At 38.0% G+C, this 26,011-nt stretch overlaps 1 protein-coding gene across 1 annotated transcript in view; it reads right to left on the bottom strand.

The window, feature by feature from the left end:
- ZFAT (zinc finger and AT-hook domain containing) overlaps positions 1-26,011 on the bottom strand; it is an 86,151-nt gene that overhangs the window by 23,064 nt on the left and 37,076 nt on the right. Inside the window, 7 exon segments of the mRNA XM_058808897.1 lie at positions 1,959-2,047; positions 5,204-5,377; positions 7,210-7,359; positions 11,147-11,234; positions 18,214-18,446; positions 19,614-21,082; positions 21,385-21,535. Of these exon segments, the coding sequence (XP_058664880.1) occupies positions 1,959-2,047; positions 5,204-5,377; positions 7,210-7,359; positions 11,147-11,234; positions 18,214-18,446; positions 19,614-21,082; positions 21,385-21,535 (2,354 nt within the window).

The following is a 26,011-nucleotide window of genomic DNA, read 5'->3' on the forward strand; positions in this document are numbered from 1 at the left end:
CTGACCATTTGGTGAGCTGACTTTGGCAACTAAATTAACTAATTTTTTAAGAACACGTCTCTCTTCAACTGACAGAGAGACAAATTTCTAAAGAAATAAAATTAAGAAAATAAACATTTGAGCCTACAGTTAACCTTTGATAGTAACTTTCTGACTGAGATGTGTCACAGTCATAGGGAGCTTGACACAAGCATTAGGTCCTGGTAAAAGCATGCAGATGTTGGCTGAAGTCCTCAGGGAAAAGCCAAGTACCTCAGAATAGGATGGAAAATGTTTCATGCACAGCAGTCCCACCTAAAGCTCCTCAGCAGAAAATGGTTGGTACAGAAATGTTCATCCAGGAGCTGAATTTAAAGCAGGGAAATGTCTGCAGTCAGGGTACATTGATTAGAACACTCTCCTAAGCTCATTGCTCATGATCTTCCTTCAGGTTCCAAACAGCAAAAATAAGGAAGAAAAGTGATGTTCAGACTCCCTTAACCTTATGCTTCAGAGGGTACTGTAAAATTCAGCTACTCAATATTTCAGAGATGGGTACTCTCTTTCTATTGCTGAAACTGTCATTTTTTAAAGAAAATAAAATGCAGACAGACTGCTGTGCTCTTGCAGCACTCACTTGTGCAAGTCATGCATGTTCCCTGCTCTTGGATAGCAGGATTGCAAATTCATGGAGCAGGGAAATATGATGGATTAAAGGATCATTAGGTCACATAAGTAGTGACATTTCTCTGAGCCTGATAAGCATGAAAACAACTGTCCTAGAAGGAGGCAAATACTTTTTGAACTCCTCTAGACAAATACTCCTGATTGATCTAAGCCAGAGTTCAGTTCTCTTGACAATGTCCTGAATTTCCACACTTATGTGTAGGCAGATCCCAAGGTCAGAACCGGCTGCATTTCAAGAACTGCACTGTGAGGGCATTCATCACTTTAGCCATCAAAAAAGGAAAATTATGTATTTTCATTTACAAAAAAATATTTTCAAAAATATAAGTTTGGAGCAAAACCACATACTTAAGACAGATTTTTTTTTTTTCAAAATGAAAAATCTCTTTAGATAACTTGTTTTGTCTTCCAAAACTTAAACCATCATTCAAAAGACTGCTTGCCTTGCTGCTTTATAGTACTTGTTAAGAATGCCTGCAGTGTACTCTTTATAGAAGTAAAATGAACTGTTAGATAATGAAAGATGTTACATATGAAAATAGTATCATGTTTTCAATAAGAAATATGTTCACTATTAAGATAATGCCTCGCATTAAAATGAACATTTTCTTAAATAAAACATATTGTATTTTCTGGAAAAGGAACCAGTATAATTCCTATTTACTGAATATAACATTTCATTGTGTTCATTTATTCAATACATTACATTAGGACCCATCACACTGAGAATCAATGTGAAATTTAGAAATAAAAACATATTGCCATTTGTTAAAATAAACTGTATCTCTAATCTAAATACTTCATAGAAACATGAACAATTTTCAAAACTCTTCCCAATGCATGTTTCAGATAAATGTTTTAAGGTAAATGTTTTAAAATTAATTCTCTTCAATTTTCTTCAAGTATATGAACTCATCTGTAGTACAAGAGACTGGCAAATTTGGGAAAAATTTGAATGAACAGTGATAGTGGGGATTTGCTTCCATACCTCCCCAGGACTTAAGGTACATATTAGATTCACTTACTCAAGGACTGATAATCAAACCCCAAAAATTTGTTTCATATTGTAAAATATAGATATTTTTGTCAAGTGAAACTACTAATTACAAATTGGTCATGAATAAGATAACCCTATCTCAAAAGTCTGACTATAAGGTCAAAATTTCCACAATATTAAAATATTTATATACTGTTAATTGTCATCAAACAAGAAAATGTGCCAGTTTTATTACTGTATCTAAAGTTCTGTGTATTTCCTAATCACTTTAAGCATGATTTATATGTGTTCTTACCTTGAAAGAGACGTGTTGTTCCATATGACGTAGGAGCTGTGGTTTCTGGGCAGCTGTATAGTCACAAACTGTGCATTTAAACTGCTTTCCTGCAATGGGAACAGCAAATGGAATAATTCTTTTTCTATTTAAGTTCAGAAAACTACTGATTCTATTTCCTTATTAAGATAAATTCCCACATGCTAAGAATGAACAATGAACAACACGAGAAATCTGGCGCTTGCTCTGCAAAATTTTGGTTAAATAGAGCTAAGAGCAGAATAAGGGAGAAAAAAAGGCTTGAGTGCAATCTTTAAATTATAAGTATTAAATGCTCTGGATTCTCCTGGGATAGTCACTTGGGAAAGAAGAAAAATAATTGTTATAGTGCACCCTAAATGGAAGAAGGAAATCCATTATTTACAACTGCAGGCACAGCTACTTTGCTGTTTGTAAAGCACACTCGGAAATCCTCAAAACACCAATGTTTGATCTTGTTCACATGGGTTTAGTTATTTCTGTCTCCAGCACTGAATTGTTATGATTCAAATACATTTTCCCCTCAAAGCAGTCTCTCTTACTAATCTATTTTTCCCCTTATGATTTAAATGAACACAATTTCCTTCCTTTTATTCTCTGGGTTTCACACTCTCTTTCTCCTTATTTTGCCTCTAAGATTCTATCAGTCCTGCTACCTGCAGCCAAATTACAAAGTGCATTAAATACTGAAGGAACTTCATTCCTGAATTAAATGTGCTCAGCTGGCAAATTGTATTTGAATGATGTGGAAAAAGGATGCTAAAAACTATTCCAAAAGTAAAAGAATCAAAAGGTAAAGCAGAAGTAGAATAGACAATGCTCTGTATAATCACAAAGAGATGAGGTTTCTTAGATTCCAGATGCTGATGAAAAAGGTAAAAGCATTTTATACCAAGTGTGAAAGTTTCTATAAAACACAGCTAAGAAGCACCTTCTGGTATCTAAATAAAATAATGAAAATCAGCCTTTCTGGTTTACTTCTACCCACAAGCAGTAATGACCCTGGAATACAGAACTGCTTGTTATCATGTCACTCTTGAGAAGTCTGTCTTCTGGAAAAGCATAAATCAGACACAAAACTACTTTATATTCCATGACTTAAATTGACCTTGCAGGGCTCTGATATTTGAACAAAAATTGCTTGGATTCATAAGTCAGGAAGACAAGACTCATAAACAGTGAAACAGCTTTCAAATTCACTTATTTGTGAAATAACTGAAGAACCCTAGATGTGTGCTGCTAAGACCTTCTGCAGTGCTGTCACTACAGGAAGGGACACTGGGCAAAGAGAAACTGTCACTCAGAATGCTGAATGTGCCCTGACAAACCACATTCCTGGTGACAAATGTCCTTTTTCACAAGAGTTTGAAATGCATGAAAAGTTTGCTGGGGTGAACTTAGTGAGGAAAATTACTTAAGACTCCACAGACAGTGAGATCCTGCTTCCACTGGAGACAGTGGTCAAACCCACCTTCCAAAGGTACTGGGAATTTCCTGGAACAGTTTTGGAAGTGTGAAAAGCAAAGCAAAAGAGCCTTAGTCTTGGATTTATTTGTACCAGTCAAAAATGGAATCTTAACAAAAAGGAACACAGAGTCATGGAATGGTTTGGGTTGGAAGGTCATCTTGTTCCAGCCCCCATCACCCTGTGATGGGCTGGGACACTTTCCACTAGAAGTCGCTGGAGTTATTCCAGAAGATGATGAATTTGAAGCCAAATAAAGAAGGCTCCTGGTAATAGCAATGCCTCCACAGCCAAGGTTTCAGCCTGACCTAGCAGTAACTTCTAAAAGAACACAGTTCCTCACATGGATTTGAATGGTTAAAGATAACTTCACACTTTTAAACACAATCCAGACATGGCTAGATCCTGCTCAACTATACTGCTGTTCTTAACAACACTGAATTTCAAACCAGCCTCAGATGAATTGCATTAGTGACTTACACACACATAGATTTGTTCAAGAATCCAAGTAACACACATTTGAAAACAAATTCAACTTTCATTGCTGAATTTCCCTATTTCATCATGCCAGATGGTGAAAACAAAACAGAAAGGTTTTGAAATGAAACCCCATGAAGTGATTTTTTTTTACAGGGCCACAGAAAGAGACCTTTTTATTTTTCTTTATAGACTGATGATTCTTGAAATTTTCTTTTCATCCAAATACAACAACTTGCCTCCTTATCCTAGCAAGAAATCAGCTGAGGTTTGCATTTGATAAGTGAAATCTTGATTCTGACATATGAAGCTTAGATGCATATGCCAGACCTACTTGGTACTGATCAAGTTACTTCAAAATACTGGAAAGTACTTTGTGAATAACAAATGATTTACCAACACATAGCATTTCTGCAATAACTTTGGTAAAAAAACAATAACTATAATCTTCTTGTAAGATGTAGCATATTGGTGTAAAAAGGATTGTTTCTTCCACTTAAACACACAGACACAAGCATTAAAAAATATCTCTGACACAGAAACCTCAAATATATTCTAAAAATGTAACAGAGCATTGTGTGCTTTCTCTGAAGATGTAATTTGAAAAAAAAAAGAATCTAAATTTAATGGTCAATAAAAAGTGGAATGAGGTTTCACACAATTGCATAAGTAAAAAAAATCAAGCTACTAAGTCATACTGAAGGTCTGTACAACTTATTCTGCTCAATAATTTACTTCAGTGTGATAATCACAGAATAATAAAATATTGTTGTGCTCTAAACTTTTATATAAAAAATTGGATACTTTTCTGGATGTGCATCTTGCTTTTTTCAGTTATGATCACAGAAATGATAAAACTGCAGGGCAGATGAGGTGCTGAGTGTGAGACAGTGCCCAGGTTTGCCACTGGCTGATCAGACACCAGGATCCTAATAATATTCTCATAGAATAAAACAGTGAGAGATTTAACAGTAAGAGACAGAACTACTGGCAATTTCAAATTTCTATTAAAATATACAATTCCCTGTTAGAACAAGGAAGGCATATAAAGCCAATATGAATTTCAGAGAAACCTAATATTTCAGAGACAGCTGTCTTTCACAGAAATTAATTTCACAAAGTTTTGAATTATTTCCCAAATGGTGTCTCCTGGGAATAAAAAAAATCTGCAAATCACACTGAAGTGTTCAACTGAAAAGCATTTGTTAATAAGGCCTGTGGTACAGCCACTATTTATTGACCTAAAATAGATTTAATAAATAGATAATAGATTTAATGCACTTACCATCAGCAGTATGGAGGAGTTTATGGCTCTTCAAAGTGCCTTTTGATTTGAACTTTTTCCCACACATATCACAAAGGTGAGTTTTCTCTGTGCTGTGACGATTCATGTGAGCTTTCAAGTTGCTCTTGCTCCGAGTGGCATACTCACAGAGGGAACATTTGAAGGGTTTCACACCTAAAAATGAAATAAATACACCCTGAAACAACCAGGCTGTGCCTTTCCAGGCTGGACATTTGCTTGAAAGAAATTTCAGATCATGTGAGCAACATGGACAAAGAGAAACACTTCAAAATTTGGATGCCTACAAATAAGAAATTTCATTTACAGCTTCTGTGTAAATGATGCTGAGCTCATGACAGCTTCACTTAACTTGCTCAGGGAAAGGAGGAGTTCTTTCACAATTGAATATTGCCCCACTGAAGCCAGGTACTGAGTTTGGCCAGGAAAATACTGATATTTGGGCCTTGCTAAGCCTACCCTCCCTTTAGAAGTAAAATCCAGGCTGCCTGTGTTTATGCCAAGCTTGTGTACATGTCTCCCTCCAGAAGTCTTCAGGTAACTCCCATTCTCTGTTTACTACAACCAACAGTGAGGAAATCTGTTGTAAGGAGGACTGCTCCATTAGGCAGTTAACATGAAAGCAGAAGTTAAATGTGCAAGCTGTGTTTTATGGTTAATTAGTGTCATTTGCAAATGGTTCAGGCAGATACAAGCACTTAAAACTTCTCTTCCCTCAAACTGTCCAAAGCATACAGAGAAATACCCAGCGGGTCATTTAACAGAAGGTCTACAAGAACAAAGTAAATCCTTCAAAGAAAAGCTGAATGAATCTGAATTGGCATACTAGTTCAACAGTTTCATGAGGGTCTGCACATTTTAAATTGATACTCATGACCTTAAAATTAGATTTACAAGCATGAAGAATTACAGTCTGCTTTAAGCAGACTAGATTGCACACTTTGATTTGGGAAGAAATTTATATTTACCTCTTTCTCCTGCCAGGTTGATGGCATGGGTTCCCAGTTCCAGTCAGAATAAAAGAACTTTGTCTATGGAATACACAAGGAATTTCTCTAATCTACATTCTGCCTTACCTAAACTCCTTAAAGGAGGAAAGGCCACTGGAGAGGAGCCCTGCTCTGGTACACAAGCAGGAAAACTCAGAGTTAGATCAGTCAAACAAACATGCTGAACTACCTACATGGGAACACTTTGGAAACAAGATATCAGCTTGAGAGCACCCCTTTCATGCACAGGGATGGCTGAAGAACCTAAAATCACAGGCAATCTGTTCCACAGATTACTAATGGGACAAAAGACCATGTAAGCTGTCTTCAACCTTTTATAAAATACATGGACTGGGTAGACACAAGATTTCACTGTCTAAAGATTTTAAATTCAAGGCACTTTTAACCCATGTGTTGCCATATTACTGGAATTTCTCTCTAAAAATGTCATAAATGTGATGAGCATTATCTCAGGGGATTTGATCACTGTCTGTGTCAATGGCAGCTAGCTGCCATGCTCTGCAGGATTTATTTAAAATATTCACAGAATTTTATGTATACATCAAAGCAACTGGATTTCAATTGGTTTACTAACAGATTTCCAGATCAAGGATTTTTGGACAAATGTAAAAGGAGCAGCAGAGACTCATAGGAAGATACAGAAAATTACTTGTTTCAAAATACTGAACATGTATTTAACTTACTCCTCCTTACTCACATAGAATACTTTATAGATGTTTATGAATGTGTTCTGGAAAAAAATTGCATTAGAATTTTAATAATTTTTATAAAATATTTAAACTGTCTGTTAATGTTCTGAGTGTGAAGTTCCATACGTGATCCAGAGTCCATTAAACTGATTAATTAACCTCCAATGCAGCCTGAAGTTTTGCATTTGAGTATAGAAATAAACTTGAATCTGGCTTTTTTTATGTCAGGCTAAGCTTCAGTGGAATATGAACTCATTATATGCCCAAAAGCTTAAAAGCAGAGTTTTACCTTCATGAGCCCAAATATGACGCTGAAGGTCTGATCCATTCTTCATAAAATAAAAATCACAGTGAGGACATTTCACAGCTCGTTTTCCAATGAGTCCTTTCAGCTGAACTCTTCTGCCAAGAATCTCAGAAATAGTAGTCATTGAAACCTCTGAGAGAAATGCAAAAGGTAGTAAGAACATGAGAAGGACATGAGACAATTTATTTTGTAAGTTATATTGAAGAGCCAGATCCTGATTCGGGCCAACTTTTAAAAGTTGTATTTCCCCTACTCCCACTCAAAACTGACTTAAGCAAAGAGCACAAGGACCTTTTTTTTCTTTAGGCCTTCTACGATGCTCTGTCCTTTCTCTCCTGATCTGTGAACTCACTGTCCTCACTGCTGCCTGTTTAAAAAAAATAAATTAATATTTTAAATATAAAAAAACTTGCTTGGGCCACTGGCACAAAAGATCATTTTATTACTGTGACCCTTCCCCATAAGTTAAATTGGGAATTTTTTCTTCAATATTTTCAAAAGCTTTATTCATGATTTCACCCCAGATTTCCAGATGTCAAGGATCTGAAGACAATTCACTTCAGCCACAGCTACAATAGTCAGAACTCTGATCATCAGGCACTTTAAAGGGAAAACCAGGCTCATGGAATAAATGTGACTGGAAGGGACCTCTAAGGTCACCTACTCCAAGCACAGTCAACTTTGCACAGTCAACAGTTCCATTTTCAAAGTTACATCAAGTTGCTTGGGGTCATATCCATCCATGTCCAAGGATGCAGATTCTACAGCCTCTTTTGGCCCATTGCAGTGTTTAACCATCTTTACAGTCAAAACTGTTCCCAGTTCTAGTCAGAATCTTCTTGTTTCAACTGACATCTCTTCACTGTAGAGCTCCAAGAAAAATCTCCCTCTGTCTTCTTTTTAATTAGATTGCTGAAGACAGCAATTAAGATTCCTCTCCTGGCCTTTTTTTATTCAAGCTAGACACATTTAATTCTGTGTATCTCCTTCATATGAGATAATGTTTTGGTTGTCACAGTGAAAAAGTTCAAAATAATGAAGTCTAAATTAAAGTGGCCTAGACACATAATGAAAACACTGCCAGATGCTTTTAAAAATAAATCAAATTGCTCAATGCACGTCAGATGAATGAAATGCTATCTCTTGACTTAATGAAAGTACAACACTCATGCAATCTAAACCTTAAGACATGAAAGATGGTGACATATTATGCCCCAAATCTTATAAACTTGAAAGTTCCTGTCTAAACTTCAATTTTTACCAAAAATCACCTTGTCTCCTGAGGATCGGTCCCAGAATGGAATCACAAAAATCGTGCCTGAACTCATATGCACAGGGAAAATAACCTCAAAAGGTAACTATAAAAGCCCATGAACTGAGCAGAGATAAGTTCTAAGGTACCAAAAAAAAAGAAAAATACAGCCATAAGTCTGAACCCTCATTCTTCCTTTCATGGCTTAGATCCTTCATTCATGACTGCAGGCTAGGATGTCTGCTCAGTGGGGAGCTATGGAAGCTGATGCCTCTCATGTCTCAGAATTATTAAGAAATATATTAAATCAGACAGTGGATGAAAGGTAGATAATTCTGAGAGCTGGGACCAGAACCCAAGACTCCTTCTTCACTGCTGAGTACAAAAATCATTGGGTAATAAAGCCAAGCTCTCTTAGCCCTTTGGTTTGAAATACTGCTCTGCCAAAGTCTATGGAGATTTTTGTCTCACTGCCTTCATGGGACCAAAATTCAACTCCCCTGCAAATACAGAATAGGAAAGACTACTTTTTCATACTTTCTACTTGATGAAACAGAAGAGACAAGGGTGCATGGCATGCAGAATGATACTAAGAAAGGAAGAAGAGGGGGAGTTCTAGAATATTTTAATGATAAATATGAAAGTGCTTCAGTTTAAATTAATTTTTGATATGTCACTTTAAAATTCATCTTAAACAGTACTCGTCTTTCCTTTCATCTTCATTAATTTTAATTTATACTTTTGAAAACAACTGCACTCATGCCACTGAAGTATTTAATAGCTTATACCATCAGACCCCTCACATTTATATGGCCTGTAATTAAGTGTGGTTTACAAATAAAGGATGTCTTCCTGATTACAAGGAGAAAATTCACAGAAATAAAAAAGATTTGTGCATTAATTCTCCTCAATATATTAAAACAGGCTTGTTGCATAACTGTTGCATAGGCATATCTTAGATGTAGTATTTCTTTAGTGCCAGAGATACATCTAATAAATCTGCTATTCTGCCTTTAAGCTCTATTTGCCCATGATACAAGAATGAGAAATGAAAACACAAAATAATAGTGTAGATTTTCTTTCTGAACCTTACTTCTATTGTAAGAGTTTAAAAGACCCACTTGAATTAAAAAAATAAAATTAAATTATACTTTTTTTAGAGGGATTCAGATACCAAATGAATTGTTCAGGAGTATTTATAAATCGACAAGTTCAGTACTTCAGGGCTCCAGAGTTAACTGGTATTTCATACATAGCACACAGTGATCATTCAGCAGTCAGTGGACAAGAACAGACCAATGACAGCACGTAAGGGCACAGAGCATCATTGTCCTGCCAGTTCTCAGCTTCTGTATTCAGGAATATCTCCTATGCTCCCTGCCTGAGGCAGCACAAAGGCTTTAAAGGCACAGTTCTTGAGATTCAATTTCTATGCTTACTGCAGTTATACCTCCTGACTACAGTATAGTTCAGAAGCCTTTTCTCATCTCAATTTCCTGCATCAGACACGTCCTCTGACGTACGACAAGCCCTCCAACCACACTGCTCTGGAGTGCTCTGCAAATAAAGAGGTTTAGTAACTAAAGAGCTGAAGTGGGAGTTAAGGAGGAAATTAAAGTGAAGGAAATTGTTTAAAACACGGGTCTAGCACTATCTAGTGGCAGTAGGAAGATAAACTACTGCTTTACCTATTATGCTGTACATCTGACCAAAAAGACAAGGAAAGTTACATCACTTTAGTTGGTTTTTTTCCCCTTAGATTCAGTCTGAGCATGACCAGTGTTTTCCTTCTTTGTATCCAATTATGTCAGGTGATAAGGAGCCATTATGAATTAATGAAAGTGTCACCTCTCCCTCCTCTGCAGTAGCAGCAGGACTTTCTATCCAACATAACACAGATCCTGAGAAGCAGGAAATTAGGGACACACCAGTGTGACTGCTGAGTTCACATCAGTGAGTTTAAACCAGTCCCCACACCATCATTTTGGCATCAAATTCCCAAGATCTGGGAAAGAATTGTTTACTCAGGCACAGCACATTGACTCACCGCATTCATGTTATCTTGTACTTGCACTGATAAATCAGGGCACCAGAATGCAAGGTGTAAACAGAGTTTGGGGCAGTTTGCTGCATCCAGACCCATTACTGATTCCAGGAATGGAACTTGCCGGCTCCATTCCTACTGGCCACACCACATCCCAGCTGGTTCTAGCAGGAGCCCTGCTGCAGACCCCAGCTGGCCCTGGGGACCTGGGCATGCACAGGGCCAGCTCTGCATTCCCATCAGGCACCTACAGACAAATCATGAGCCCTGAACACATTCCTGTCAGTTCATGTAGGGCCAGTGGGAATTTCACATCTCCTGGGCTGCTACAGGATGTTTATGTGCCTGATCCCAAACTTTCCAGTGCTTAATTTGAATTCACCCTTTGCCAGATGAAGACAGATTTCAATTACCTGACATATTTCACAGCACACTCAAACAGGAACACTTTTCACTCTAAATTCTAACATCTGCAAAACCAACACAATTCTTACTCTAAACCAGTTGAATTAGAAATAGACTCTTCTCTTTCTTAGAAATATAATCACATTACACTGCTCATTCTAAACCCTTATCCATTTATTGCAATAGACTGAGAAATCTTCCTTGATTTTTTTTCTTACCAGGGTGATTTGTCTTGATGTGAGATTTTATAAGTCGATCTTCAGAAAATGACTTTTCACACACAGGACAGGAATAACTCTTTTTATCCTTAAGTGAGAAAGAAAGAGATTGCATTTTCAGTCTACTGGTATAATCACTATAGTCATTATTCAGTAATACATGGTTCTCAACAAAGTTATAATTCAGGGTTCGGTTTTTAAGGAAAAAATGAATGTATTTATAGTGAAGTAAGTGAAGGAGAAATATTAAAAGACTCTAAGCACATCATTAATCCTCATGAATACTGGGCTCCAAGTTACAGCAGATGAGAAAATGCACAATAAAAGTAAGCATTTTCTTCTGACTGACTCTATAGAAAATCAGGAGTTGAAAGATCAAGTCACATAACAGAAGAGAATTATTTGATGTAAGCAGTAATATTTAGGGGGTTTTCTTCTTTTTTTCACAAGTCCACCCTTCTAAAACCAGGATCAGATCTTACCCTTCTGAAGACAACCACCACTTTGTGGATTTATAAAATGGCCTGAAATTGAGCAGCAGAGTTAACAATGACAGATGCCATTACTTATTCAGTGTCTACATTTTTAACTACTTTATAAATATTCAGCATTTTATGTATTACCAAAAAAGTCATATTCTATTATTTTGATTTAAAGACTACTGTGGATTTTTTCAGTGTCACTGATGTTGTAACAGATTTAACACTGTCAATCAAGTCCAACTGAAGAGTTTTGATGTCATCTCTTTCTATATGTAATTTTAGTCTAATTGTAATTTTCCTCTTTTTACAAATGCATCTAACTTCTAAAAATATAGGAATTTTCTCCATTACACTTTAATTTAAACCTTGACAGTCACAATATAAATTGTAGAGACTGATCTTTCCAGAAGTACCTGCTGGCACTGGATGCTCAATCCAATGAGTGGGTCATAGTCACCTCTGCACTGAGTAGATTAATTTATGAGTGGATTATCAAAACCACAGACTGAGGGAGTCTAGTTAGTCCTGACAGCTGGGCAGGTGCCCAGGTAACACAGTACTTGGTTGGAGAGGTGCAGCTGCCCACCCACCAGAGATCTCTAAAAAGGTGAGCTGAAGCCACAGAACAGACACTTCACTACTTATTCCAGGAGAGAAATATTTCCTGAAGAGTGTGGAAGGAAATTATTGATCAAAATGGGACAGACCCCTATGTTATGAAGGAGAAATCTGGAGATCACAGGAGGCTAAGGGTCCTGGACTCTACCAGTTTCTGACCTTTGACCAAAGAGCATCTCTGATAGCAAGGAGGGCTCTACAAGGAGGTCATTATTGTCCAGATGCTGCAGTTGTGCAGCTGTACATGGACACCTCTCTTGAAAGGAAAGCAAAAATTGATGGGTTTTCACGGCAGACAGGTTTTGGACTCTGATGCAGCATGGGCAGTCAGTCTCACGTACCTCTGAGAAACAAATCCCTGAAGTACCTGAAGTACAAGTTAAAACCAGCAGTAGCCCCAGAACACCTGGGCTGAAATAGCAATAAATACTCCCACAGCTGTAGGATATGGAGCTCTCACTGCCATTAATGTGGCAGTGGCACAAGGAGAATTCTGCCTGAGCTGACAGTCTTTTGCTCCAGTGAGAAAATCAGGGACTGGGGATGGCAGCTACACGAGTTTTACCACCCTGAGGGCTGTACCTTGCTATGATGCAGTTGGGGCTGTCAGAATTTTAAGCCCTAAGAATCTTAAGGGAAAAATAGGAACATCAGAGAATACTAGCTGAGTTTTGGAAGAGATTCAAGGAGCCTACAAAGCTGACAAAACCTTGAAGAAGAGCTGTTAGTTTGTGGAATTAGGGTCTCTGAAATGATATAACCTAAATTTGCTAGTGATGATTTTGGATTTCCACCTGAAATAAAGATTGGTAGATTAATCATAACAAAACTCCATAGAAATGTTTGCACCATTTCAAAGATGTAGTTGCATGATCACATTCATAATCTGGCACATATAAGAAAAACAGCACAAAATCATTTAGGGGCTCTTGAGCTGAAATGGGTTGACAGATCTCAGTCTGTTCCTCAAACTTGCTATATATCTGATTTCAAAATATACATTTAAATAAAGGGAAAAAATAGTGTACTTTTAATGTGCAGTTGGGTGTTGCTGGTCTTTAATATTCATTGAATTAAGTATTTCTCAGTGCGGCCAGAACATTGAGAAAAATGTTAAAAAAGAAAATAAAAATTCAACACTCCACTACACACACACACCACTTCAGCTGAAGTGCTGTTAACTGTGACAACTTCACATTCTTATTAATATTCTTGAGGAAGGCAAGGCTATAAGCCTATATCTTAAAAGAAAAACCAAAATAATCAGTAAATGCATCAAGAGCTATAGAGCAACATGAATGGATGGGTGCTGAGAACTCATCTTTCCACAAGATGATGGTAACAAAATTCTTCTATAATGAAATAACGCCAACAGCTTTTTTCAAGCTGTTAGAAAGTTATCTGCACCAAGTTCTGCAGAAGTGATCTTCAAAAGGGTTATCATTTGTAGTGTAACAGAGCATGCCTAGGAGCACTGAGTCCCCTCAAAGTGTGGCTCCAGTTCCTCACAGAGGAACCCAAACCTTTCCCTGCTGGGTACCCAGGCCAGTGCCAGAGTACTGGAGGTGACGCTGTCAGCTTGGAATGCTTAAATGTTCTTCTGCTGCTGCCCTGAGAGCTTGTGTGAGTCCTGCAGTGCAATCCCATCAGTCTCAAAACAGCCTTTAAAGACCTCCTGCTGCAAATGAAATATTTCAGAGCACCCAGACCACAACACAGAGCCCCAGAGAAGCTCCCCTGCTCCACAGCTCCAGCTCTCCCGGTGCCCTGGCCATAGGTGATGACAAAAAGGCTTTGAAAGCTGAGGTTGCAGAAATACCTGAATCACATTCTCAGCATGCAAGTTCTCCTCTGTTGAGAATCAAAGTTATTTTTCCTATGCCTTATTGGAATACCTGCCTTTTAAATGCCTTTGAAGGTTTTTTGAACAGAAGTAAAGCATGGAGGGAACTGCATCTACCTTTGTTAGAGACCAGCTGCAAAGTCCAATCAGTTGTTTAAATTTCAAAGGAAATCACTGCCTGATATTTGCTCAACACCCCTATTAGCCAATTTGAGAAAATATAAGAAACTCAAAATAATTCCTAAATAAAGGCAGGTTTTTGGCTGAAAGTGTTGTTTACATTCCATAAAACAGGAATTTAATTAGGTATGTAAGTATTCTTAAAGTAGTGAAAATAAATTAGCCTAATACTATCACAAATTTTCTTGTTTATACTATTTCTTTATTAAATAAGGCCACTTACATAATAATCACAATGCATTTCTCTTTATATAAATGAATTTAAATTGTGCTAAGAAAGCATCAGCTACATTGCATTACCCATTTATGGTGCTCTGAAGAGAATTTTATTTCTCTGAGGCATGTGTTTCAAGATAATTCAAGGGGTAGGTATACAAGTATACAGTCACAAAAATAAAAATTAGAATCCTCTACTAAATATTGGCACTCAAAGAATATTTCCAGGAAAAATTCCCACAACTCAATTAACACAACATTTGAATGCATAATTTTGTAGAGGAATAGAGGACCAAAGCCTGCTCCCATAGCTATCCAGTTCAACAGAAATTTAATTTCTAACATCCATGGGACCAGAATTAGACCCCCAAGTTACACTTCTGAGGAGTGAAGACCTCCAGGAATCTTCACCACAGTTATCATGATGTTCAAATAAAAAATTTCCCAAAAGATTCCTGCATTCAACTGTTGTCCCATTAAAATGCAACTCATCTAAAGGATGTGATGTACCCAGGAGACAGCTGTGCACACATGTGCAGGAGGCTACAGAAAAACATGCAGATGTTTAGACAGATTTTTCTGAAGTCTGGCAAGAAGCAGAACTCAGCTCACAAAATGACAAGCACCTGCATACAGTACTTAAGCATTTTCGATGAAATAACTTTAGTAAAAACAAATGCCAAGCTGACATTCATTATGGAAGTGAGGACTAAGAGCAAAAGCTGCTTTCCAACTGAGTGCCTGATCATTACACCAGAGATGTTTTTGTTAACTGCTTCCCTTTGCAGTACCTTGCATTCTTGACTGCTCAGCAGCACTGCTCCACAGCCAGAGCAGTGACCATGTGCAAATTTACTCTCCTCAGGAAGGGAAAATAAGCAACCAGAGCTTGAGCATCTCACATCCTACCAACAGCTACACTATTACATGAAAATTCAACAGCATCATGGAATTTCTAAGCATCCTTCCAAAGACAAGAATGATTTACATTCCAAAATGTGCATCAAAGTAGATGCAGGCACCTTATAACAGGTGATGGTTCTGGGTCTGAAGTGCAGTTTTATAGAGGGGATAATGTTGCAGTATCAATTACATACATAGACTTAAAATATGTTCAGAGACACACCTCTCTGTGATGTTTATCTGCTCAGCACAGTGAGCATGGCAAAAGCCACTGGGGGTTGTAAACAAACTCTGGTACCTACTTCAGCATTGTTTAATTCAACACCCTGCTCTTCAATGTTACCATGAGCTCATTCATAATAGAAATTGTACTGAAGCACTTTGAAACTGCCCAGCCCTTTCCTAGGTCCCAGGACACTGAAGTGATTGGTCATTTATTGAGCTCCTCCAAAGTTCATACACAGTTTGAACTTTGGAGGAGCTCAATAAATGCCAATAAACATCAAAAATCTACAACAAAAGCCCTAAGAGCAAATGATGAGTACTGAAAATCAGAGAATATATACAAAGTTTTGGATTTGAATCAAGCCACACCTCAGTTCCCAGGCTTCAAAAGTAAAAATCTTCCCTGTAACAAAAATGTGTAGCAAACACAGAAGGCAAGAGGCAGCACATTCACACTCCCCATCATCATCTGCCAGGGAATAACCAATCCCAAATTCAGTGCAAGACTTGAGTGCTGCACACAGAGCAAGGTAGGTGGCTGTACAGTGATATATACAAGGATGAAGGGAAAGCTGCTTTTCAACCCACCATTTATCTTCTACAAATAATGCAGGGATCCAGCTGAAATGCAGCCAGCAAGGAGGTGATGCAGGATACACATCCACACAAGAAACTGAACTGAGATATCAATATCTTCTGTCTCCAGAGAAGTTAAATTTTAATATTTATTAAGAATTGATTTTTCAAATGAAAATTAAAGTAGATTTCCACATCTAACTGTGCATAAATATAGTTTTGAAGAAGTGGTCCTTTTCACTGAGATATGCATGGAGTAAATATACCAAGCAGTGGGCACAAAGATCAATATGAGAATTGCCAAATTCAGTTACGAAGCAAATTCTAATACATGAATTTTTCAATCCATTTAAATGAATATATTTGACAGTAAGCATCTGTAAGCATGATTCTGAAAGATTGTGCCATCACAATGCTTTTAATTATGAAATCCATTTTCTCAGTTCTATTTAGAACTATGAAAATGATGTACCTGGTGGGAGCTGCTGGACATTCATCACACTTGAAAACCAGGTACTTCTGGAAGGCTATAAGGAGAGCTAATTGTGGACTCTTTTTTCTTAAGTGTTCTTAGACATCAATCACACAGATTTTTGCTATCACATGGGCATTGTAAACATCATTAATACAAAAACATTCAAAAAAGAGTTTTTGAATGAATTTTCTGCACCTTTCATAACAAATTCAGATTCAATTTCAAATATTTACAGAAGGGAAGGACACAAGGACGGGAAATTTTTCCTTTTTGTGTTATCTCTTCTGTTTGGTTTTTAAGTTCTTCAGAAGTAGCTGCTTAAGAAGAGCAGGAGGTGAAGTGTTGTTCTGTTCCAAATACCTTTAAAGTAAATCCAGCTGTTGGAAATACTGACCAACAGCCTACCAAGGCCTGGTTTCAGCACATGGCACTCTGAGGGCTTTCTGAACAAGACAGGAACCTTTAAAATGAGATCTCTCTGTGTTTGTCAACACAAAAGAAAATGTTAGATGTTCAACTGCAAGTAGGTGGAGATACTAGGAAAAAAATCCTTTTTAATAATTTAAATATCTTTTGTCTGTAGTAATTAAAAAGAACATATTTCCATTTTACATGAGTAATTTATTTATGAAGGAAGGTGTCCTGGGGTGACCTTATGATGCTTGTATCCCCATTCATCTGTCCTGTGCCTTTAAGACCGGCTCTGAAGAGTGGAAGTTTTGTTTGGGTTTCTCTTATCAGGGACACAGAGACGAGCAGTACATAGGGCTGTTTTTTTTCACTTCTTGCTGCAGCTTGCTGCTTTGCTTGCTCCCTTTTCTGCTCTTGCTTCTGCTCTGCTTTGGCCTCTGCTTATTAGCTAGTTCTAGGTAAACAGTCCAAATTCCTTCCTGGACTGTTTCTGCTCTCCTGTTTCTGTGACCATCTCGAACCTGCTCCGGACTGGGACCCGGGAACACCGAGGGTTTGCACTGTTCGGCTGCAGCAGCTGCCCCAGCGCCGGAGGGACTGAGAACAGAGCAACCACCCCTAAAGAGACTTTCTGATTTTGTCATCTTTCTCAGAGCGGTGTCATCGGGTATTGTGCATTTTGTGTGCTGGGGGGTGCTGTGTCTGGTAAATAAACAGGTTCTTTCCACCTCTCTCCAAGGAATTTTTTCCCGAACCGGTTGGGGGGAGGGGCCGTGTGGGTTTTGCTTTCTGGAGGGGCCCGCCTTTGGAGATTCTTTAACAAATTTGCCCTAAACCAGGACAGAAGGAAATTCAGGTTCACAGAATGAAGTAATGTAACTAGAGCACCAACTTTATTCTACTCACTCAAAGGATCTGAAAATACTGGGAAAACCAAAGAGAGGAAATGGATACAGACATATTCCCCTGGAAACAGCTCTGAGAAGGTCCAAATATCCAGTTACTCTACGACAGGTATTCCCAGAAGTGTGCAGAGAACACATAGTGTGAGCTATGTCTCCAAGTATTGCCACAGAATTACAAACACTGAAGAAGACACTGAATTCAGACACACACACACATTTGGTTTGCTACTCACCAGATCTGAGTGAACTTTCAGGTGTGCCTGGAGCTTGTATTTATCTGGAGTGGAGTAGTCACAATTTTCTGTGGGACATTTCAGCAAAATATTGCTGTGTTTCTGGATGACGTGACGCTTAAGGCAGTTCTTGGTGATGGAAGAATAATTGCACTGGGAGCAGTAATATAAATGTTCTCGAGTGTGCGTTCGGACATGCATGTCATAGTGCACCTGGTACCAAAACAACTTGCCTGAAAATCAAATTAGACATGAAGAAAGTAATTCCTAAACAATTTTTAGTGAAAATTCAAAAAAATAACTAATTTTCTTTCAGGATAAAACACACTGTTTGAATCCTGTCCCTTTTGTCTTTGATAAAACTTGCCTACAGACCCTTCACTACTGAAAATATATTTACAAATCCACCTTTGCCTAAGAAGATCATGTTATATGTCCTGAAACAGCCTAACAAGAGTAACTTCAGTACATATCAATGATCTTTTTCCTAAAGAAAAAGTCCTTTTTATCTGTTCTCTTATGCAAAGCATCTGAATGCAACAGAGCGCTAAAAGAGATTGTCAAAATATTTTTTTTACTTTCTTTCATGTTACTCCCTCTTATGCTCTTTTGGCATAATGGCACCAAAAAGTTCGAAGCAATTCATCTGATTTACAATGTTACATGATGTTTCAAAAACTTGTTTTTTCAGACTTTGGTTCCTTTCCCTTTTCAATATTGAAAGCTACAAAATACATCCTGAATTGCTTCCTTTCCAGTTATGTAAACACCAACATTTTCAGTTAGAATAAGAGGAATGGTGTGTTATTCCCACTTCCATAAACCAAAAAACCCAACCAATTACAGTCAGGATAGTCTTGATCTGATACCATGTAATTAAAATTTTCATCTCAAAGAACCTGGTTCAAAATAAGACACAAAATTATGCCAGTATCTATGTTTCTATTGTACAGAATGTATATTACTATACATCCTCCTACATTATATGAAAAAAATTGGATTTTATACTAAGCTGATAATGAAGGTCAAGCATTAAAGCATGGACTGAACTAATGCTGATCACATGCTTAAATCTGCTGTGCTTGGCCCAGTGAAACCTGTGACTTGGGGAAATGCATGTGGACAGAACTAATCTAATTCTATCAAATTTCACATCAACAGATAATTGAGCCTTGCTTTGCTGTATTCTACTAGTGAGTTTTTTTGAGGAGATTTGACTCATTTCACATTATATTTATAGCAAAAAATAAATCCCACTGGACCCCAGAATCCATACTGAACTACAAAATTAATGCTGCTGCAAAGATACAATTATATCACTGTAAACTGGAGGAGCAGGAAGAAGCTAGCTCACTGCATAAGATTTAAAAAACCCCAAACACAATTCCACTTCTCCTTACCACAGTATTCACATTCCAAGTCTCCATAAACCTTCCTTATCCTCTCCCGCAGCTCAGTGCTCATCTGTCTCTTCTGCAAGCTGTCCAGGATCTGCATGAAGGCCACGGATCCATTCCCCCCACTGGCTGTGGCTGTGTTGGAAGAGGCTGCCTGTGGGCTGGTGGCTGCCCCAGCTTCTGCTGCTGCCAAAGGGTCTGTGGGCTCTGCTGAATTTTGAATGGGTGGATTGCTTGTTTCTGATTCATCAGGAGGAACAGATTGGATTGTCTCTTCAAGAACTGGAAGGTTCTCAGTCATTGTGTTGTTCTGACTCACATCTAAACTTTTGTCTTCAGATAGTAAAAGATTAATTTCTTCACACTGCTCATTTACAGAACTGCATTGAGTAACTTCCTCCTCATTTGGAGGAGAATCTTTAAACTCCTCAGGGCCAGCAGTACCATTTTTCAGCAGGAAGCAATCTGATGTTACACAGGGCTGAATATCTGGGACTGCTATGTCTGTTGTCTGACACAGTGTCTCTGCTACACTCTTCACCAGAGGATTTTCTAATTCTAAGGAAAGGACTGCATCAATTTGTACATCACCATTATGCTGACCATCATGGTTTACATCTGCAGCTGCTGATTCACCTTTAGAAGCAGATGGCTGTGGGGTGCTAACAGCATCAGTGCTTGTGACAGTTGATTCATTTGCAGTTTGCGTCTGCTGTTCACCAAGGGCTTCTGGCTGGATGTCACCTCCTGGCTCAAGCAAGCAGAAGCTTTGGTTGATGGAACTATTAAAAACAAAATCCTCCTGCAGATCTGCATGCACATCTTTGATGTGAGCATGGAGCCTCACAGAACTGACAAACTTCTTCAGGCACACAGAACACACATACACAAAAGGGTGCTTTCGAACATGGAGTTCAAGGGCTTGGTACTTCGTGGCTCCATGGCCACAGAGCTCACAAGCAAAGGGTCTTTCATCACCATGAACGAGCATGTGGCGGTCTCGGTCCAGCTCATTTTTGAATTTGCGCTCACAAATGGGGCAGTCATAGAGGAGCTGCCTTTTGCCCTCTCGTGTCATCAAGCGAAGCTCATCGAAAACATCTTTCACCTTTTTGTCTTGGAGGTCGTGAGTTTCCTTCATATGCTTGATCAAGTTTTTAACATCTGAGTATTTCTTTTTGCAGAAACGACAGTGCTGCTTAATCTTCTTGTGAACCCTCTCGATGTGGACTTTGAGGTGGCCTTTGCTGAGACAGGTGAAGGTGCAATAATCACAGCTGAACTTCTCCCCCGTGTGCTTCCGCAGGTGGACGTTCAGGTTGGCTTTGATGGCACTGGCATAACTGCAGTAAGAACACTTGTAAGGTTTCTCATTTGTATGGATCCTCAGATGTGCTTGGAGGGAGTGTTTAAATTTGAACACCTTGTTGCAGTATTCACATGTAAAAATTTTCAGCTGAGTTGGACCCAACCTAAAAAAACCCCAAACAAAAAGTTATATTTACAGCAGTGAACCTTGGTAACCTAATGTGTTGAAATTAGACATTCATAACATAATGTGTTTCCCTAGATATTCATAATGGACAGAAATGCTTAGTTTTTAAAAAAATGTATTCCCCAAAGACATTTTAAATTATACAGCTTATTCACAGTTAATTTTCAGCTCCTCCTTTACTTAAAGGTCTCAGAACAATACTCCAGTTTCATAAAAATGGATGGGGAAACACTTCATTCTTATTTTGCATGAACACAAATATAAGTACTTCAAAATTACCTGCTTGTTTTCATTGCCTGCTCATATGGAGTTTGCTGAATGGCATATTCTTGATATCCTTTTCGTTGTGATGGGTCTTGCACTGTTGTGTCTGGAGTTTTGGGTTCACTTTCATGAGAAGAAGCCTCAAGAGGAACAATTTTTCTGGCTCCTAAAGGAAGAATGAAAGGAATGCTCATCAAAAATTTCACACTAGAAACATGCATTGCTATAATATAAAAGTGTAAATTAAACAATAAACTCTGTAATCATTAGTTTGACTGTTTTAGTTTCTGTTGTTTATGATGGATACACTTCCAGAATCCATCAGTACTTACACCACAGTTCTGCTTAAATAACTTGCCAGGACTGATAGCTCAGAGCCTTATTTATAGTGCTCGATGCCTGCTACAAGGAGATCCTACATCCAAATATTTCCACCTTCAAAAGATTGTAAATCTTCTAAATAAAATTAGAATTTTTCTGTTTCTGCTTCATACCACAGCCTTTGAAAAATTATGCCTAGCTGTTCAATCAGTTCCACAAATAAGGCTGGGGAAAAGTTTAGTCTAAAGACAATTTACTCTATTTTTAAAACTATGTACAGCTTTTCCTTAAACTCCTTATATTTTGGGGCATGTTGCCATCCCTCAGAATAAAAATAATATGTTTGGAAAAGGCTTCCCAGGGCAGTGGTCACAGCTCAAAGCCTGACAGAGCCCAGAAAGTGTTTGGACAATGCTCTCAGGCACATGGTGTGATTATTGGGGCTGTCCTGTGCTGGCCAGGAGATGGATTCAGTCTCTGTGGAGCCTTTACAACTCAGGATATTCTGATTCTGTGTTCCATGTGCACTTCTCAATCTCCACTGGGAGCAGAAGGGAGCTATACTGAATGCATTTAGCCCAGAGTCCTGAAGATATTATTTATAAAATATAGGCAGTACTAACAAAAAGTCTCTGAAATCACAGTGTGGTTTCACACAAGAGGTGTGAAAGACTTAGTGAGGAATCTAGGAGGACATGGAGGAAAGAAATGCTGTAGACAACAAGGAGAAAAACAGAGATTCTGTGGGTCCTTCAGAGTGATTTTAAGTGGGAAATTGAGATATTTTGAGAAGAGGCCATATGGGAGCACCTAAAGCTATTGTAGCTTTTCCTACCAGACTGGACATCAGGCAACTCTGTAACTAAACAGAATAACTAAACTGTAATAGCTCTGTTGCTCACTAAACTAGTTGTATTTAAAACCAGCTTTTCTGGAGTACTTTTTTTTTTAATAATGCTTTCAGTTCTGTACTAAACATTCTGCAGGTTTAACAACTGGTCTTCCAAGATTTTACCCTAAATGTTACCAGAACATTACAGCTTCTATTCTTCCTGTTCCTCCCTTTCCCAAAAATGTCAGGTTGTCCACAGGATTGCATCTCCCAAATTGCACTGTCCCAGTGAGATGGGACCTGGTCATTACAGCACAGGAGCCATGGCTCAGTCTGTGAGTTCAGTACAAAGGTAACAGAATAGACATCAGACACCAGAAAAGTATTCTGGTACTTCAATACTTAAAATAGAAGCAACTTCTATATTTAGAGTGACTCAGTTAAAAGAAAATAGGTCTTAAACTGCTTTATATGCATGATTGCCTCTTCTAGGCCTCCCATTTCTTGACTGTGAGACAAAGATTCTCATTAAATGCTCCACACTAACTCTCCTCTGTGCTCTTCTGCATTTCAGGATGTTTGAGCATTTTCTAAAAGGACTGCCAAACTGTTTAATAGACTTTCATACTACCACTATAAAAATTTAATCACCTAAATTGGGTGAAGTGAATATATACTCACTAGATAAATACTAACTCACCAGTATTTTGCATACTTTGAGTGAGCAGAATTCTCCAAGGTTATCCTCATGTTACTGCCTCTAAATTACCTATGCATTTCACAGAAAGACAAATGTCTTAAAAAACTTGAAGAGGGAGATTCAGATTTGCAGTCATGCTGATGAAGTACCTGCTCACAAAAGGCAATCATGGCCCCTAGTGGGAGGTTGCTACTTCCCACCCTTGGAAGACAGGGAGCATTAATAATGATTAGATGCCTCCATCCACTTGGGATGAGGGTGCCAACAGACCAGCAGCCACTGCAATCACCACTAGATCACAAACTAATGACCACAGCACATGCCCAGGAAGTGAGAAAATTGGTTTCTAGGCTCTGCCCAGCCTAGCCACCACATGTCCCAAATCCCAAAAGAATGCCCTCAGTATTCAGGTGAGGGAAATGCCTAAGAACAAGGCAAACACATGCAAGGTCTTATTTTTTATTAAAAACATCAAATGCCAATAAGGAAGAAAAAGGTTTTCCTGCTTCTCTAGGCAATCATTTCAAGAAGTCAAAGCATATAAATATCAGGGTAAAAAAAAAGAAGTTTACTGTACTGATAAGTTCTTTTGCAAAAATCCTTCCTCCAGCACAATCACATCTCTGTTTTAAAGGCAGAATCAACTTTAGTTTACTAGACTTTATTTATGCCTTTTGCTTTCCTCTTTCCAGTCAATATCACCTAAGTAAATCCGCCTTCAGAAGAATAAGATTTGAGTTCTTCATGTCATTCTGACAGCAGCTGCTACAGATAAGCATTACCCAGTGAGCCTCATCTCTGCCTCAAACTCAGAGATGGCCTCCAGTGTCTTACAGTCTGTCCCTTGAAAAAGCAGCCTGTCCTTCACTACAGAGTTCTCCAATACTTATCAACAGTCTAAAAGGGAATGGAATTATTAGGAATGGATCAGAAATAAACCAGGAAAAAACATCAACCTAATTCCTGTTAATTCAACTAAATTCTGTAAATGTCCTAAAGCTTCAAGTATGGATCACAAAACAAGGATAAAGAAGAACTTCAGAAAACAGTAACAAAGAAAAAATCCAAAGTATTTTGTTTGGAAAGGGGGAGACCTTCGGCTTGGAAAAGAGGTAACCGAAAGTGAAATATCAGAAAAACCTTTGTAATTAGCAATACTGCAGAAAAAAAAGTGTGAATAATCATTATCTTGCAACCCACAAAAAATAAAAGTTCAGTGCAGACTTAAACTGAAGGAATATGTACTTTCACCCCACATTTAATTAAGTTATGGAACAATTACTGCATAATGTCACAGAAACTGAAAATATAAATGCATTCAAGATAGGATTTAGACAAATTAATTGATACATATTAAATATGATAATCCAATGCAAACACCTGTCAGAACTAATCTAATGCAAAAAACTGTCAGAATCCATGAGACTTTACACAATAAGTGTCTTTTTTCTTTCCTATAGAGATGCTGCATTCTGCCTTTAGACCAACTTTTCTTGTTTTAAAAAAGAACTTTAACTGAAGTTAAAATATAAAAAAAATCTTCATAATGTAGGTGTACATAATAGATTTCAACTGTACAGACCATAACTCTGGTCTGTACAGTTAAAATAATGAATAATGAATAATAAAATAAAATAAGCTATGGATATGAAGTGAATATTTGTTTCTTTCAATCTCTTTTGAAGCAATGTGTTTTTCCAGCTTCCACAATATCTTGTGAAATGTGCTCCAAATGTGTGTGATCCATAGAAATACAGTTCTCAAAGTCATCAGAAACCAACCCTACCCATAATGCCAAAGCTCTCCATACAAAGCTACCTCTAACCCTCAAAATAAAGCTAAAAAAAAAGGCAAAAGGACCATTTAACACCCTGAGAAGAACCCATTTAAATTTAGACCAAAATCGAAATGCAGACCCATGTGTGGGAGGATGAACATTCCTCCTTTCACCAGGGCTGGACATTAGACTGGCTGAGCTAAATCCATCTGTAAACCCAAACAACATGAACACCTGCTCACATTCAGAGGTGAAAGGCTTCATTTTCCTAACCTTGCCTAATTCAATATTTGCTGTAAGTCAGCATAAGAATAGCATCTTTTCCCTGGCCCTCCATTCACCTACATGTTGGTGATGCCTGAAAAGTACCAGCACAGGAGTACATGAATAGGGTTAGAGAGGGGATCTGCCTAAAATCTCTCCTTCTGCAAATACATTATTAATTTTCTAGTGTGTTTCACTACAGAAATGAATCAACAGGCACAATGGTTCAAAGGACAGAAAGCTGGAGCTGGAGAACAGCACCTGCTTGGGACAGCAGTCTGTATTTACTGACCAGGATACTTTGAGAAGGGGCAGTCCCAGTCCTCCTCCTTTCCCCAGGAGGATCATTTTGTCTGATAGTAAATCCATTCAGATGTGTCATAAACCTACAACCATCATTCCATGAGCTACAGAACAGAAATTATTGTACACAAAAAAGACTGCCACTAGTTAAACTAAGTCAGTCCCAAAATAGTAAGTAAAATTATATTCTTCCATTTCTTCCCCACTGCCCAAAAATTTTGATGGAAGAAGGATCTAAGTGTTCATAGATTACAGACAGAATCCTTCACACAGTGGCATGAGAACTCAGGTGGACTTTTATGGACAGTGGAAATCAGGGAGAGAAAAGCCTTCTCAGTGCTGTATTAAGAATTTGTAGTTGAAAAAAAAATCCAACTCCTTTAGAAAACAAAAAATAATTATTCTCAAGAAACCGAATACTTCATGCTGTTTTTGTTTTTCTTGA

Source organism: Ammospiza caudacuta, chromosome 1 (assembly GCF_027887145.1).
Source record: "Ammospiza caudacuta isolate bAmmCau1 chromosome 1, bAmmCau1.pri, whole genome shotgun sequence".
NCBI classification, from domain to species: Eukaryota; Metazoa; Chordata; class Aves; order Passeriformes; family Passerellidae; genus Ammospiza; species Ammospiza caudacuta.